This window comes from Eleutherodactylus coqui, chromosome 5 (genome assembly GCF_035609145.1).
Source record: "Eleutherodactylus coqui strain aEleCoq1 chromosome 5, aEleCoq1.hap1, whole genome shotgun sequence".
Taxonomy (NCBI): Eukaryota; Metazoa; Chordata; class Amphibia; order Anura; family Eleutherodactylidae; genus Eleutherodactylus; species Eleutherodactylus coqui.
The window spans coordinates 259,020,171-259,038,581 of record NC_089841.1 but is presented as its reverse complement, the minus strand read 5'-3'; the positions used below and the strand labels follow the sequence as shown (position 1 = coordinate 259,038,581).

The window sequence follows — 18,411 nt, the reverse complement described above, 5'->3', positions numbered from 1 at the left end:
TGTAATTTACGGGCTGTGCTTCAGCAGTATGTCGCCCTGTAGCCCAGGAACCATAAGAGAAATAGATTTTTCATTATAAAAAAATGTAGGCAAGACATTTAGTTTGCCACAGAAAACCTTCCTACACTGCACTTTCAATGCGCTTTGCATTGTGACTCACAAGCTGCTGCACCTGCAATAGTAAAAAAATGAAAAAGTCCATCAAGTTTCTGCAACTTCTGTTGAACTACTACATCTGTTCATTCTTTTTATTCCAGCCCTCTCCCCACTTGCTGAGACTCCACCCTGCTGTGTCTAATCTCTCCTAAGGCCTCCCTCACAAAGGTGGTTTTGTACAGCGGTTAGCGCTGCGCTAAACACTGTACAGCGCTCCCATTCATTTCAATGGGGTGCTCACACAAACGCCTGTATGAGGGAGGCCTGACGCATTGTGGTCTGGTAAGCTCTTACCGTAACGTTTGGATATTGTCGTTATTGACATACTGTTTTGTTCTAGTTGCCCATGATTAGTTTAAAGGGGTTGTCCCGCGAAACAAAGTGGGTCTATACACTTCTGTATGGCCATATTAATGCACTTTGTAATGTACATTGTGCATTAATTATGAGCCATACAGAAGTTATCAGAAGTTTTTCACTTACCTGCTCCGTTGCTAGCGTCCTCGTCTCCATGGTGCCGTCTAATTTTCAGCGTCTAATGGCCAAATTAGACGCGCTTGCGCAGTCCGGGTCTTCTCCTTTTCTCAATGGGGCTCCGTGTAGCTCCGCCCCGTCACGTGCCGATTCCAGCCAATCAGGAGGCTGGAATCGGCAATGGACCGCACAGAAGCCCTGCGGTCCACCGAGGGAGAAGATCCCGGCGGCCATCTTCAGCAGGTAAGTAAGAAGTCACCGGAGCGCGGGGATTCAGGTAAGCGCTGTGCGGTGTTCTTTTTTAACCCCTGCATCGGGGTTGTCTCGCGCCGAATGGGGGGGGGGGGGGGCTTGAAAAAAAAAAAAAAAAAATGTTTCGGCGCGGGACAACCCCTTTAATAGAAGTGGTATTTTAAATAGGCACCTTTTGCAGGGAGTCGCTCTTTGATTTCAGGTTTCTACTGATTCCTATCTACAACTGAAATCACAGGAAGAGAATTATCAAAACAGACAAAAATCACAGAAAGTGGCCATACTTACTGATACAAGACAGCAGGCATATAAACCTCAGACATATGGGCTCGCATCTTCCAGCTACTACCTTTTATCAGTACTTATCTGTACTGTTGGGGGAGCCCAGGGTGACCGTGCCGTTGTGGTGTACCTTTGGGGTGCAGGGCAGGCCGCTGGTTTCATATCTGGCAACATTAATAGTTTGCAAGCCTGCATGGTGCACTACACGTACTAGGTGGTCTGACATCCTGTATGGACTTTCTTGTGCAGGAAATAACACTACCCACCCCCCTTCATTATAAAGAGGGCTGTGAGTGCTCGTCTCATCAGTGTCCTCACAGGTGGGTTTTCGGCTCCTCCATGTGTCAGTCTGGACTCTGTTTGAGGGACATGTGGTTTATATGCCTGCTCTCTTGTATCAGCCAGTATGGCCGCTTTCTGTGATTTCTATCTACAACTGAAGATTAAACAGACACAGTTAGTCTTGTTGAAATGACACATTTTACTTCAATTACAGAATTATCAAAGATGGCACAATGAAAACACAAAAACACTTGATTACATATAGCGTTTTTTATGGCAAACACTTGCCACCGTAAGGCACTACAATACGTGCCCAAACTGATGGGTGCACATTTTCATCTTGTAGAAATGAAATACATGTACCACATAAGAATACCTGAGGATTTAATGCGTTCCTGTTCACAGGATAGTAAGACAACTCTGTAGGGATGAGAAACAGTAAAATACATTGTTATTACTGTAAGTAGATGTATCAGGTCTGAAGGTCCAGCAGTACAACTTGCCTTTTGGCCATAGCAACCAATAATGATACTCTTCCAAGAAGCTTAATATCAATACATTAAGGTCTGACTGGTTGCAATGGGCAACAGGGGCGGTTTTTCTGTAAGTTTTTTGCTTTATACTATATAGAAGGGTTGAATAACATAAGTTTAAAAAAAAAAAAGTTCTGTTTCTTCTTTCAAAAGCAATGCCATTTATGTCTGTTATATCCGTATCATCACGATCCATGTTTCTGGGAAAGAAAAGCAGATCCTTTTTCTTATCTCATACAACCCATCTAAGATTTATCAGTCTGAAAAGCAAAGCAACTGCAAGAAAGCCCCACAGGTGTGGGTTGATTGTGCTGGCTGGGTGTGGATTTCTCCGGCTGGTCAGTCCCCTATGTTTGCTGCTCATGTATACCAGCTCCTCTGCTAGACGCTGCTGGGTTTTCCTCTGTTTGTTCAGTTTAAACAGTGTCATAGCCCTGTGTATCTGTGCAGGGTGCCGGACTTGGACTTGTGAGACAGGCGGGCGGAGTCTTGCTAACCTACAAGTGTCGAGGTTTGCATAGTACTTTGTATTTGTAAACAATTTTAGGCCTCCCTCTCAAAGGCATTTTTGTACAGCATTTAGCGCCGCCTTTTTAGCACTGCGCCCAACGCTGTACAACAGTCCCTTTCATTTCAATGTGGCTGCTCACACAAACATCGAAACGCAGTCTTCAATGCTGCACTTTGACAGCGTTGCATGTTCTATTTTTGGCCGTTTTTAGCCCTGCGGAGGCCATTAAAATAAATTGACAGCGGTGTCAGTGATCCTGAAAACGCAGCACAACTTGGTACTGCATTTTTGACAACACTAAATGGAAGCCCTAGCTACACTACCTAAAAACCCAGAGCTCTAGGGATTTGTCAGCATCGACAGAGTATCTTTTGTTAGTAAAGGGGTTTGAAGACCCTGCCACCAGCAAGAGATTGCTCTGATTGGTTCCTCTAGCACTGGCCCAGCCAATCAGAGACAGTGCTCCATGAACAAATCACAGCCATTCAATGAATGGCCATGATTTATGCATCCAGCAATGGCTCTAATTGGCTGATTACGCGACTCAGCCAACCAGAGCAATCTCTTGCTGGAGGCGGGGTCTTCAAACCCTGTTACCAGCAAAAGATGTTCTTTCGGTGCTGAAAAGTGCCCGAAGCTCCAGAGAGCAGCGGCAGGGACCCGGACGGCGCCAACTAGGTGAGTATTGATTTTTTTTTTTTTTTTAAAGCTTCCTTGGCTGCATGCCAACGCTGCTGAAACCACAGTAAACGCAGTGTTGAAAAACGCTGGATTTCTGTAAAGGCCTGTGTAAGGGAGGCCCTAAATGGCATTCAGCAGATGAAAGTTACAAGAAATTGCACTATTTTTCCTTTTTAAAATATAATACAATGTATTCTGCAAACCTTGAAATCCAGTAAGGAGCAGGAAATTAGAGGTTCCAAAAAAGGTTTCTCTTTAGAAAATGAATTTGCATGCAATACAAATGTACTAATTTAAGTGTCATCATTAGTAAGTAGGGATGAGCGAGCGTACTCGGAAAAGCACTACTCGCTCGAGTAATTTGCTTTATCCGAGTATCGCTGTGCTCGTCCCTGAAGATTCGGGTGCCTGCACGGAGCGGGGAGCAGCAGGGGAGAGCGGGGAGGAACGGAGGGGAGATCTTTCTCTCCCTCTCTCCCGCCCGCTCTCCCCTGCTCCCCGCTGCGACTCACCTGTCAGCCGCAGCGGCACCCGAATCTTCAGGGACGAGCACAGCGATACTCGGATAAAGCAAATTACTCGAGCGAGTAGTGCTTTTCCGAGTACGCTCGCTCATCTCTATTAGTAAGACAATTCACTTTACTTTCCTAGATCACCTATTATTATAGCTGTACATATGTAGCAAATAGTAAGACTAAAGCTAGAATCCAGAGAATTTTAATAAATCAGGGTTATACAAAAACAAAACAAACCAAGTTGGGAGATGATGTGCTCACAGTTTCGGCTTTGAGGAATTATACAAGTAGTCATTCACAAATATAAATACCGTATATACCGGCGTATAAGACGACTTTTGAACCCCGAAAAATCTGCTCTGCAGTCGGGGGTCGTCTTATGCGCCGGTAATACAAAAAAAAAAAAAAGTGTAAAAAAAAAAAATTTTATTACTCACCTCCCCCGGCGTTCTGTCGCGCTCCGGCAGGATGTCGCTCGCTCCTCGTCCCCGCCGCAGCATAGCTTTCTGAATGCGGGGCTTGAAATCCCCGCTTCCAGAAAACTAATACACACGCCGGCAGCCATGACAGCATTGAATGGCTGTGATTGGCTAAAGCACACGTGGCTTCAGCCAATCACACTATTCAATGACATCATTGAATGGCTGTGATTGGCTGAAGGCGCACGTGTTAGCAATCACACCCATTCAATGATGTCATTGAATAGTGTGATTGGCTGAAGCCACGTGTGCTTTAGCCAATCACAGCCATTCAATGATGTCATGGCTGCCGGCGTGTGTATTAGCTTTCTGGAAGCGGGGATTTCAAGCCCCACATTCAGAAGGCTATGCTGCGGCGGGGACGAGGAGCGAGCGACAGCCTGCCGGAGCGAGCGACATCCCGCCGGAGCGCGACAGAACGCCGTGGGAGGTGAGTAATAAAATTTTTTTTTTTTTCTCCACTGAATACCGGCGTATAAGGTGACAGTTGGGGGGTCGTCTTATACGCCCCGTCGCCTTATACGCCGGTATATACGGTAGTTAAGAGGAGAGTTTAGACTAAACAGGTAAGAGTATTCATATTGGACTGGAATTTCATATTACCATCCGTATTTTAGGGTTGGAGAGGATATTGTTGGTCATGCTGTACATAAGTATATCATTATATACCTGATAGTTGTAGATGAACTACAGAAATGACAATGTATGAGAGGTAGAATTGCAGTCATGGCACTTTAACAATAATATAACCTTGCCCTGTAGGGGAATCATTCCACAAACAATGGCTCTTACTGATACAACGCATTCTAATTTTGTTTGAAATAACATTGAAGGGGTTGCCATAGTTATAAAAGGGCATCCTAGGAGGGTCCCCGTGGTGAAAAATCATAAAGTTGATGCTCCATTTTCCCCACTTGTCATCCGCCACCAGCTCTGGTCTGCCCACTGATGGCGTCTTTACTGGCTGCAGTCATCCTGACCCGTCTACAAACAAGTCGCTGCAGCCAATGGCTGCGCTTAGGTAATTGGCTGCAGCGGCAGGTTTACAGGACGTGATAGTCTGACTGTAGCCTGTGAAAAACAATACAGCGGAGACCCAGAGCTGCTGGCAGGGGAGCGTGAAGTGGTGTGTCAGTTCTTTTGTTATTTTACACCATGGAGGCCCTTTAGAATACCATTTCATAACTCAGGCAACCCCTTTAAGAGAAGCTTTGCACAATTATTAAAGTTATCCCACAAAACAATATTGTTTATAATTAAATCCTGTCCATAATTATAAGCATTCTTGGTTATTACACTTGTTAAATAAAGGTTTCTATTACCAGATTTTCCAGGGCTAATGTGAGAATAGCGCCACCTGCTGTTCCTATTGTATGCAGCTCAGTAAATGTTCTCATGGACACACATGCTCAGTCTTGCTTCCCAGCAATGTCATCTTGTTCTCTTGTCATTTTCTCACCGCACCAGGGATCCCTCTACATACCCCATAGAGCAGTGTTTCTCAACTCCAGTCCTCAGGACCCCCCAACAGGTCAGGTTTTCAGGATTTCCTCAGTATTGCACAGGTGATGTAATTATTGTCAGCGCCTCAGACATTGCCACAGGTGTTCTTACTATAGGAGATCCTGAAAACATGACCTGTTGGGGGGTCCTGAGGACTGGAGTTGAGAAACACTGCCATAGAGCAACCAGAGAAGCAGGAATTTGTATATCTTGACTGCATGAGGACAATTACAGAGGTGGACACAGAATAGAGACAGCAGGTGGCGCTATTCTGGCACTCATCCTGAAATACCGGAGGATGTAATTTTTTTAAAAATACCTTGTTTCTCCGAAAATAAGACAGTGTCTTATATTAATTTTTGTTCAAAAAGGTTTAACTTTTTTACATGTATAGCTTCCTGGACACTATTTAAATTGTTTTTAATTAACTGTTAGCAGGGCTTAATTTTGGAGTAGGGCTTATATTTCAAGCATCCTCAAAAAGTCTGAAAAATCATTTTGCATCCTCAAAAATTCTGGAAAATCATGCTATGTCTTATTTTCAGGGTATGTCTTATTTTCAGGGAAAAGGGGTAAGTGTAAATACAAAAAAAAAAAAGGTTATAATTATGGGATTCAACCAAAAACAATATTTTTCTTCAGAAAACCCCTTTATTTCAGATCTTATCTTACCAAAAAGTTTGCAAGCCCTTGTAAGGCACTGGTAGCGAAAAATTCATTTACACAGCCTGCAGGAGGTAGTCATACTAGAGGCTAAGCAAAGTGTCCATCACAGAAAATAGCAGATTGCTAAAGGGGGTTTCCAGGTAAAAACTATTGATGATCTATTCGGAGTGTGTGTCATTATTAGCAGATCAGTGCGATGGTCCGCTGCTCAGCAGTCTAGCCATTCAGTTGATGAGAAGATGCTGCAGATATTCAGAATGCTCAGAACGCCATTAGTTTGGCTGTGGCCTGGTTTGGTATTGCAGCTCTCTTCTATTCATTTCAATAGAAGTGATCTGCAATAGCAAACCTGGCCATTGCAGAATGGGTGGCATTCTGAGCATTGCTGCCATCTGTAGTATTTTAGCTAACTGGCAAAGGTGCCAAAGCATTGCCCAGACTGCTGAACTGCCATTTATGACCAGGATAGGTCATCAAGAATTTTCACCTGCCACACACCTTTTTAAAGGGCATGTTCACAAGTTGTGGATTGTGTTGTGGTTATTCCCCCCTCCCCCCCCCTCAATAGTTTTTTTGTTTTTGTTTTTAAGTCTTCTGTTTCCAGATCGTAAATGCTGTGGAATTCTCACAAATAAAAATAACCTTCAACGTTTACAGAACCCGCCGTGTGGATAGGACTAACGGATGTCATCCACACTGAATCCGTGGTGATTTCAAATCCAGAGTAGGTTAATTTATGTGGTGGATCTTCCGTGCTGATCTCACCGCTTCAAATGAGGAGTCAAAATCTAGTCATGTGCATGTATATAGAACTTTCTTTTTCGATCTACGTACGTTCCAGTATCAGACGTTGTACCGGAACGATGATGTCAGAGCATTATGTTGTGGGATTGTGTGTGTAATTACAGTAAGCTCGAGGTGTGGCTATTGCTTTCTACTGACCTTGCCCATATACTACCCTGATGTGGTTTTACAAATCTTTCCCTAGACCTGTGTAAGCCCACTCCCACACAGGCTGTGATTTTGATTGCGGTGCTTTACCACGATTATACTTTTGGTTTCGGAGTTCCTGCCTCCGACGGCAGGTCTTAGTGCACCCCATCATAGTGCTAGGTGATGAGCTGTGCTAAACATGGAAAAATAGAGCAGAAAGCTCTCAAAATCCTGCGCCGCGTTCGAGCCCATGTCTGTGAGGCTCCATTAAAAGCAATAGGACTGTTATACTGTGGCAATCAAAACACCATGGTAATCAAGGTAAAAACACATGAAATGCAGGTGCAAAAAAAAAAAAAAGACACGACATGCACAGACTTGGCACGTATCCCACACGCACATCAAGATAGTGTATGGGGCTTGTCGGCATGCAGCACATACGCAATACTCCTAACCCAGGAGATTTGCGCAGTGCACTGCCAAAAACTAAACACACTTGTGTGAGCACCCCAAACCTTCAAACCCGGGATATTGACAGGGAGGCTTTATGTCTGGTGCATGAGAAGTTATGCTGATCAGGTGAATGCCAGAAACGGTTTCCCCAAATAAAGCCTCAGGGATGCCATAGCATGGTCTGGAGCCATAATATGCTCATCCCAGTAAAGTATAGGCTTCATCCCCCACTTCTGCATGACCAATATATGTATTTCTGTAGATTTGGTTCAGGTCAGTTTCACACAAGACTAATGTGGGCACAGTTGTGGTCCTGGGTTATAGTAGGACCCGGCCTGGCAGCATTGTGGGTGCACGTGAATCTGTAAAGTTTGTCTCATTAGGCGTGCCATTCGGCTGGGAATTGCACCAGTGTTACACACACATGAAAATGGCCTAAAGCAGGGAAGTCCCAACCTGAGCGCCTGCAGAGAGCAGCGCGGAACTCACCCGCTCCCGCAGCTCCAGCTCTTTCATGTGCCGGCTGCCGGAGCATGCGCAGAGCAGAGCCGGTGGCCGGGGAGTGACGTTTCTGTGTGGGACTCGCAGAGCATGCCATGGTTTGTTTTCTGTGCGGCCGTCTGCATAGGATTGCATATTGTAATGCAATCCTATGCAGGCGTATATGGGTGGAAATTCTGCGGGGAATCCCGCCGCAGAATTTCCGCCCGTCTGCAGGCGGCCTTAAACAAGGAAGTCCCTACTCAAAATCTAGCGCGCCTTTAGGATTTCTTTGCATTAGAATACATTTAATGTGTTTTTTAAATTTGTAAGCTACCAAGACACTTTGCCCAAATATCGCAGGTCTCCTTTAAATCAGCAACATCTACCAACACAACTCTGCCCATTGTCCAGATGCTGGTTACTGCGGCTGGATTGTACAAAATCTGGAAGTAATCAAACTCATAAGATACAAGCCTTTTCCCTCCTCTACGATGGCCCTCAATCCCTGTTAAAACTTGTGATTTATTGAAGAATTAATAAACTATTAGACATTCCCCACGGATGATAAAAGACTCCTACTATTTCCACTCCCATCATCCCTTCCCTCATCGGAGGCTCGGGCAACCATCACATTTGGTCAGGGCAGTGGGCATGGCACACTTGCCATTTCACCTCCTTTCAGAAAGGATAAGATACTAAGCAGCAGAAAAAAAAAACATTTTGTAGTCGGACACCCGGTAAGATTCTCAGAGGGCTGCATTCTCCTGATATACGGAAACTATTAGATAAATGGAGGATCTTGCTTGTTGTCAGTGTTTGTAGTCACAGTTGATTTGGTCTTCCGAATGCTCCACCATGTCCAAGATCACTTCGAGGATGGTCTGCAGCGCTCTGCCCAGTTGTGCGGCCGTGTACGGCTTCCCTAATGGAGGCACATGGATGAACACAGATCTCCCATGGCTCTCATGCAGAGACGTATAGTAAGTGAAGTCACACAGATACCTGTCAGATAAGACAACGTATTAATACAGTGCATGAGGTTACCCCCCATTGATCGAGCAGTAGATGAGATCAATTCGGAGGTTTTCAGGGGAAAGCTTTATGCCCTGTAACACTGCTACATGGGATATAGCCAGCTATTGCTAGAAGGATTTGCAGGCTAGGGCTGTACACATTTAAATAGGCAATGCTGTTCAATACAGCTAATTTTAGTTTAACCTTATAGTCACTACCCATTTTGGGCCTTGATTCCTAAACTGCCCATGCCTTATGTATCGGGAACTGTAGTTTCCACAAACTGATACAATACAATCATCATGGTGATGGCAAGAGAACAAGTTCCCCGCCATCACTTGTGGGTCCTAGCCATCAGAGCCAAGATCAGCAAGAATGCCCATCACCGTTTAGCCCCCTAGATACACCGTTTAGCCCCCTAGATATTGCATTAACTTCTGTTCACAGCATTTAGTTGGTTAGACAAAGGCCACATGTCCACGGTAAAAATGGTATTAAAAATTCTGCGCTGTTTGTCATGCGTGCGATCCGTGCCCATAGGGAATCATTGGGCACCCGCAGGTAGTGAAATACCTGCAGATGTCATGTGGATTGCACATGCGGGAAAACAACTGCAGCATGCTCCATTTTTGTGCAGTTTTCCTGCACGGACAGCTCCCACTGAAGCAAACAGAAGCCAACCAGATCTGCAGCGGTCACTGTGTCTGTGCCGCGGGACAGCAGGAGTTAAATAAATAAATAAATAAAATTTAAAAAAGCAATGACACGCCGCTGATGTCCCGAGCACTTCCGCCGTACAGATGAAAGATCCGGCCTTAGGAAGGAGAGACCCGCAGCGTCCGGACAGGTAAGTCTATTGTATTTTCTGGCCTTACATCTGTGGGCCTGATAGAATCTGCTGCAGGATTCTGCACAGGGAAAACCGTGCAGGCCCGTGGACATGAGGCCAAAGGCTTCCTCCTGACATAATTCCAGGGTGCTGATTGATTGCAATATTATATCCATCAGGCAGGCTCTCCATTAGGCATACTCTCTGCAATAGAAAAGCTTTGCTGATGAAGCTTATAGAAGTGCAAGAAAAGAAAAAATAAGTTTAATTATAATTAAAACTTATTTTATTCTACCCCTCCTTACTAGGCATAGGTCACCTTGACATTAAGGCCTCATGTCCATAGGGAATCATTGGCCATCCGCGGTCCATTTTAAAAGAATTGCGTTTTTCACGCGCGGATTGGCAACATTGCTGTCACATTGATAGCAATGTGTGCGGATATCTGCATGCAAAAAAATAAATAAAATACCATTTAAAGCTAATCCGCGTGGAATCCGCCGCGGATTCTGCGCGGATTGTATTTTTCAAGTGGACATGAGGCCTCCATGGGCAGTCAAGAACTACCGTATATACTAGAGTATTAGCCAAGTCAATAAGTTTCACCAGTGTTGTGTGTGGTAAAACGTCTTGACTCGAGTATAAGCCTAGCTCTACTCGAGTATATACTAGGTAAAAGAAAAACCTGCAATGCTCACCTCTCAGCCAGCGTCTGTGTTCCCGGCGGTGCAGAAAGCCGCTTCAGACTTTTCCCCGCTGTCATCTCCCTGGCTCGGTTTTCAGTTCCCCCACCGTCAGCGCTGTGTAACTAAGCATTGGGATTGGATCAAGCGCCAGTAAATCACAGCCGGCGCTCTATCCAATCACAGAGCTTAGTTACACAGCGCTGACGGCGGGGGACTTGAAAAACCGAGCAGGAAGAAGTCTGAAGCTGCTTGCCGCACCGCCGGGGAGAACATTGCGCCGGGAACACAGACACCGGCTGAGAAGGGAGTATTGCGAGTTATTTTTTTTTTTTAACCTCACTCAAGTATAAGCCGGGGGTCAAATTTTTTGGTGCTGAAAAACCTGGCTTATACTCAAGTATATACGGTATATAAAATGCCTTGTCAAAAAAATATCAGAATTAGTATGGCTGTAACAACTTGAACTATAAAACAATAACCTTATTTAACCCACAGCGCAACTGTTAAAAAAAAAAAGTAAAAAAGGTAAGCAGAAAACAAGATTTTGTAAGAACTTACCGTAAAATCTCTTTCTCGTCTTCTTCATTGGGGGACACAGCTCTGACCTTGGGTATAGCTTCTGCCACTAGGAGGCGACACTAAGCACAAAAGTGTTAACTCCTCCCACTAGTTATACCCCTCTTGCAAGCAGCATGCTAGCTCAGTTTGTGTGCAAGCAGTAGGAGCAGCCAGTAGGATACAACATAGATAATAAACAACAATACTCACGAACTGTAACTCATTCCAACACCGTGTGCGACTGCACCAAGGACCCTCCCCTAGGGAGTATACATCACAGTTCCAATACCAGACTGGGTGGGTGTTGTGTCCCCCAATGAACAAGACGAGAAAGAGATTTTACAGTAAGTTCTTACAAAATCTTGTTTTCTCGTCTGTTATCATTGGGGGACACAGCTCTGACCTTGGGACGTTCTAGAGCAGTACCCAAGGGGGCGGGAAAATATAAGGCGTCGCATGTGTAAGGAAGCAATCTGTCCTTCAACTGCGACCAGCGTTAATGGATGGCTAGGTATCCCGCATGCTCAGACAGAGCCTAAAGGGGCCTAAATAACAGCCCCATCCACCCTCTGAGGGAAGAAAAAACAAAACCCAGACAAGGGGCTTCCGACAAGGCACACGGCTTCCAAATAATACGGCCTGGGAATATGACCTTGCTGGCATAGTCGCCCTGAATTGCTGCAAGGCAGAGTCATTGTAAAGAGTCCACTCTGGAAACGCAGGGATCCAGTCGGAGTTGCCGCGACTACCGGCAGCGCGCCAGCGTGACTGAAGCATGCTACCTCCACGAGGTACTCCAGCGTAGTCAACCGAGAAACCTGCCCTGGAGCGTTCCTTGGAACTACCGAGAAGGTGCCCACCGATACCTCACCGAAGTGGATCCTGATACCGGCGGTAGGCCATACAGCGGGTAGATAACGACCGTTTCCTGTACCATCCGTACCCAATAGGCATCCGAAGATGGAGCTGTGAAGCCATAGGCGCCGAAATATCAGGGTTGTGGGCCTTCTACCAGGCGACTTAGTTGTAAAGTCAGGTCCCGTATACCTCCAGGTATTTGATCTCACCTACGCCGTCCCTCCGTGATGAAGGGATATTCGACTCCAGACGCCAGTGGAGAAACGACCTGTTGAGATATGCAACCGTCTCATGCTGGACTCCTGTGTTGACCACGGTTAGAAGGCCTGCCGTATGACCTTGATGCTGTATATGCTGACTGCCTCAGTCCATGGCGTCGGCTGTCTGATTAGCTGTAACTTGAAAAAGGGTCGTGAGAGGAAAAAGTTTGGTTCCATGATTCTGCAACAATGCCCACGGCGTCCGCCTCTGCATGGCCCCATGGGCTAGCTAGGACATCTGCCCATTTCGTGATCAACTAGGGCTGGCCCCGTGCTGGGATGCAATGTAACCGTGTGACTCCACTGGGTACAGAAAAATTGACCGCACAAGGCAGCAAGGGTACACTGGTCCGAGACTCACTGATCCCTTTGAGGAAACCTCCACAGTAGGGATGGAGGAACCCTAAAATTGCAGACAGTGCAAGTATAGACTGTCTTACGCTGTCCTGCAAGTCATAATGCAGGGAGAACAATGCAGGAGGATCGCAGCGAGTCGCTGGATCTGTCCGCCTTAACCCCATTGGACGTTTTACCTTCCTATACAATCAGTCTCGCAAGCGACTAGGAGGGCCTACTTTGCTGAGGATCAGCGCTCTACACCTGAACCGACACTAGTGACCGTTTAGAATACCGAGCACTCCTACGGTCAGTCTCCCCATCCCCAATGGGAGGAACGTGGCCTGTTCTGCACCCCACCAGGGTCCGCAGGAGCTCTGTCTCCTGCAGAGAGCTATCCACGTTCTACTGACCCGGCTGTAGAACTAGCAGTCAATCATTCCTAGAGAGTACACATGCCTTGTGGTTCAGAGAACGCCCAAAAGAAACGAACTCGGCATTACAAAGCGCTGCCGGAGGGGCGCCCCGCGTCACTTCTGTCTGTGGTGGGGGCCTAAAAAGTATGCGGCTCTTCTGTCATCGTAGATCGCCCTAAGCTGCCTGTAGGAAGCTGCAGGTGGGAACTCCAGGGAGGCTAGCAGTTATGAAAAACGTCTGGAGCGTAAGCTTCTGTGGGGTGGAGGTGAATACGACGTGTTCACAGAATTCCTGAGAATAGTATATTCCTCAGAAGGGTACCACAAGACTTGGCCAGACCGAAGGAAGCCCAACGGCTGTTTGACTTCCTTAAGAGTTTTGGCCTGCATACTGCTGCCTTAACAGCTTGCTCCATACAAGGCCCAATACATGTTGTCCATAAGGTGACTAATTTTGGGGGGAATGCAACTCTCGTACAATAGCGAGACCCCATACCGATGTGGTACTAGCCGGACCCTGTCCGCGTGCTATCCCGGCATCGGACCTAGCGGTCTGGTTGCCTGCAGTGAAAAGCGGGGGGCTAGCTGTAAAGCCAGGGCAACCCGGTCAGGCCTAACATCAAGGCCGGGGTACCGCTGATAATCAGCTTGTAGACCAGTACAGCAGCAGAGAGCGCACTTGATATGCGGCTCTGTCCCGGACTGCGACCCAGGGTGCAGGAAACTACTGAGGGGACAAAGCTGACGCCTGCTCAAACCAGTGCATGCGCTGCTTCGGGCATTGAAGTACCCCCGGTCTCAGCCGCCTAGGGTACCGCCGACAAGCAGCTTGAACCCTGTTGTACGTAGGGCAAGATATTCTCCGGCTGGATGTAGTCTCGTTCCTTAACGAGAGCGCACATAGTATGTGACCCTTGCCGGCCGCTGTCATCGTGTCCTCCTGGACACGGACACTGTGGTACGATTGTCTGTAGAGGAGTTCAACCGGATTCGGGACAGACATGAGGAAAAATGAGTCCAGAGACTCCCTGTGCGAGTACAGCCGCGGGCGCCCAACAAACAGCCGCGGGCGCCCACCAAACAGCCGCGGGCGCAGCATAAATATCGGTGCTGCGGGTGCATAAGCCCTGTAACAGCGCAGCAGGTGGCATAACTAGCGCAGCGCAGCTAACAAGCAGCGCAACGGGAAACAAGTAGCGCAGCAGGCGGCATAGCAAGCAGCGCAACGCACATCGGGTGGCAATAACAAAATAAACCCACATACTTACCTCTTGACTGAGGTAGTATGGAAGGGGTCCCGGCGACCTCCGTTTCGCTGAGAGGATTGCGTAAGGAGTGGTCAGCTGCTGCCTGCGGGCAAAGCGGGTCGCACAGTAGCATTAAACACCAGCCTATGGCAATCAAACGCCCGAACGTCGAGAGCTACGCAATCTGTTCAGCAGCAAGGAAATGGTGGCAGTGCGACACGGTTATCCACCACCCGTCCTGACCGGCGGCAACGCACGCAGGAAACATGTGACCAACGCTGCTGTAGGGGGCAATGCTGGTGCACAACCTCTAAAAATCGCGTGGCCTGTTCTGCTGCGCGTGGCGCCGAGCGCGTGGCCGCTTTGGAGGTGATTTTAAAATGTCCCTGCGCCAACACAGAGAGTGGGGCCGGCAAACCGGCTGTGCGGCGCTATGTGTACACCAGGCGGCGCTACGGAAAGAGGGACGCGGGGCGCCACAGGGTAGTCCCCCGCATGGCGGGAAAATCCAGGCGCCCGCTTGGCGGGAAGAATCAAACGCCCGCTTGGCGGGAAAAATCAAACGCCCGCTTGGCGGGAAAAATCAAACGCCCGCTTGGCGTCTGCATGCCCGGCCGACGGCGTGAGGAGCCCCTGCACGAAACGAGCAGCAGGCACGCGCCGGGTCCGCGGCAACCTCAGCCGCGGGCAGCGCAAGCCGCGGGGGCGGGGGGGGGGGGGGTCATCAGCCGCGGCCGTCACCCACAGGCGCAGGCGTCCGGCGGCACATCAGCCGCGGGCGGCCAGCAACACAGCAGCCGCGGGGGGAGACATCAGAGGCGGCCAGCGGCACATCCGCCGCGGCCGCTGAACAAGTAGCCGCCGGTGGCCGGCAGCACAGCAGTCGCGGAGGGGACAGTACGGGCGGCCAACAAAATGGCCACGGGCGGCCAGCAACACACCAGCCGCGGCCGAGTCCGGCCGGAAGTGCATAAGCCGCAGCCGTCCTGGAAGCGGGCGGACGCCGGCAGCACATCAGACGCGGCCACAACCGCGCCAACTTTAAAAAAGGCCGCCCACCATACCGCCGCGGCATATAAGCCGCGGGCGCCCACCAAACAGCCGCGGGCGCCCACCAAACAGCCGCAGGACCTCTTTACTAAGGTAGGGTGGCTCCCGGGCTCCAGCAGAGCTTCTCCCCACCATCGCCTGCCTTTGATGAGGCAGTGGATGGCGGACCATAAATAAGGGGGGGCTCTATGGCTGGCGGGTCACACTCAGTTTGGTGGCCGAGTGTGCCTCCTTTTCTTCAGAGGGGGCCCGGCAGACAACAGAGGGCTACATATCACCTCTGTTCGCCGCCCTCGGTGGGTTAACGGGGAGAGTCCTGCCTCCCCGTTATGCCCTGGCCTTCCGGAGAAAAAAAACTGATAAAAATAAATAAAAAAATAGTCTCAGCAGGAGAGACAGTCCTGCCTCCTAGACACGAAGCTAAAAACTGAGCTAGCATGCTGCTTGCAGGAGGGGTATAGCTAGTGGGAGGAGTTAACACTTTTGTGCTTAGTGTCGCCTCCTAGTGGCAGAAGCTATACCCAAGGTCAGAGCTGTGTCCCCCAATGATAACAGACGAGAAAAAGAAGTTTCAGGATGCAGCGAAATAAGCCGTAGAACCTGAGCCTATAGCTTAGGCGCTGTGGAGTCCAGGATGCCCCTTTTCATACTCCCCTAGCCCATGCAAAGCAAGCTTGACTCTTTTCAGAGGGTTGTGCGCGTGCACTCCCATTCACTTCTATGGGAGTGTGCATGCACAGCCGTCCAGGGGAGTGGAGTCAAGCTGAGTGTGCCTGCTGACTTTACCCAGGGACAGACACTGCAGTAATGGGTTGATGACAGGTTCCCCTCGAAGGGACATTAACAAAAATGTTTGGTAAAACATTACATACATTGCAGACAATCCCTAATTGTAATTCTTGATAGCGCTCCCAAATATGGTGCTTGCCTAATGCAATGGATAACACTGACAGTGCCCTCAGCATTGGCCGACTTTACATGGAGGGTACCAGGGAAGCCATGTATAGGGCTTCACAGTCTTTTGTATTTTCCGGGGCCCAGAGCATTCTGATGCCAGGGCTATTGGTTAGTCTATGCCAGAATGCAAACCAATTACCTCAATGCAGCTTAGCATTTGTCTCCTGAACTCAGAAGCACATAGATACAAATATGCTTCAACATGGCTTAGAAATGAACCAAATACCATCATCTTAGCAAGTCTGCGTTTCTGGTACCGGCCCGGCCCTTCTTGGTTACCGTTCTTACGTGAAGACTTGCAGTTTATCAGAGGTCACATGATCAGCTAACCCCATTTATAAACATAAATTGACCATAATTCCTACTCATTCGGGTGAAACACCAGCTCAATGACGACCAACATTCTTTGAGACATAAGAAACACAATCTATGTACCTGCCCGCATCCGTAGACACCGTAAACTGAACATCCGGTCCGGCTGCTGAGGCTCTCCTGCAAACATCATCCATGTCAATACAAGACTGCAAGCATTCTGGGCCTCCATCCACACAGCACTGAGTATCTGGGCAGAACTGGCGGTTGTCCAGGCGTAGATAACCTTGGTTGTGGCCACATTTTTCTAGTGTTATAGCTGTGGCCATTCCAGAAACCCCAACGTGCACTATGAGCTATAAACAAGAAGGACAGGGTTAATACGGGCAACAAACCAAGCAGAACATGGAAGTTACTTTTAAAAAGTTCAAGGATAGATCTAATCGGATCAGAGGAAGCATCCTCACAAGACAAACCAATACCAACATAAGCAATATAGATCCTGTACACTTTTAGGTGGTTTCTCACTGCATTTTTGTGGCTTTCAGATGTATTTTTCTATGGGAGTGTGCAGAGTAAAAGCTGTAACAAGCAGATGGGAAAGGTGTTTTTCCTGCTCTTGAGAAGTGCTGACCATCCAGAGGATCCTCATCAGTCCTCACATCGGATATAGGTCTACAGGTATTGGGTCCCCCCTGGTTTACACCCCACAAGCAGGCTGGGGGAGCCTGGATAGGTGATGTTAGAGAGGACACTATGTGACCATTTCTTGTATTATGGAAGCGGAGATGGATTTTATGCATTTAAAAAAAATTAATTAGATCTCAGAAAACCCCTTTAAAACGCTCCAGGTCAGAGACTGCGATGGTTGTGGGCAGCAAGGTCAGTTCATCTAGTCCTGTGTGCTCATCCCCTGCAATAATCATCATCCGTAATCCGTGGTGCGCACTAATACTCATCAAGAAAGCAGAAGAGTCTCACAGAAGGATCCACCCGTCAAGGGATTATTAGTGACCATGACAATTAAGTCCTGGACAGTCTGGAGGCTCAAACATGTTACTCTGGGGAGAATTTCAAAAGCGGTTGCAAAAAGTTAAAATGGCGGTAAAAAAAGTTGACTGCTCAGTTGTCTTTATATACTTCGTTCTGTATGAACCAGCGACAGCCGAGAAACCTTACGAGTAGTGAAAAAAAATGAGACCTACTGTACCCAACCTTTAGCTGAAAGGAGTTGTACTTCAAGAAATAACTAAAATGTTATGTTGCAACCCAAAAGACTAAAACCTACATAGTCAATCTCCACCCTATAAACATGCTGATGCCAGAACGATGCTCTGTAGTAAGTCTACCAACCCCTCAAAAAAAAAAAAAAATTGGTTCTTTTCCTTAAGTGGGGAAAAAAAAAAAACCAAAACGTTCCTGCAGTATGACCTAATACCATAGTATTACAGTATACCGTGATCTCATGGCTTACTAGGTAAGCTTTCAGAAGGCCCCTGGCTGCCATGGCAACCACACAGCACCCCGTGATATCAGCATTCAGGGGGCTATTTGGGACTCCCGAACATCGATCAGGACATTTAAATGCCTCTCAGAATAGATGGCGGCATTAAAGAGTTAACCACCGCTATGAGCAGCAGTGCTGATCGGAGCTATTGCAGGCAGATGTCAGCTGAAAGAAAACT

General features: G+C 47.8%; 1 protein-coding gene across 2 annotated transcripts in view; it reads right to left on the bottom strand.

Annotated features, from left to right (window-relative positions):
• Nucleotides 1–4,609: 4,609 nt before the first annotated feature.
• The window catches only part of PGPEP1 (pyroglutamyl-peptidase I), a 35,281-nt gene continuing 21,479 nt past the window's right edge, over nucleotides 4,610–18,411 (bottom strand). For both annotated transcript variants that reach the window (XM_066604592.1, XM_066604594.1), the window contains 2 exons: nucleotides 16,850–17,082; nucleotides 4,610–9,205 (listed from right to left, as the gene is read on the bottom strand). In XM_066604592.1, coding sequence (XP_066460689.1) covers nucleotides 9,013–9,205; nucleotides 16,850–17,082 — 426 coding nt within the window. In that variant the 3' untranslated portion in view covers nucleotides 4,610–9,012. The remainder of the gene's footprint in view (nucleotides 9,206–16,849; nucleotides 17,083–18,411) is intronic.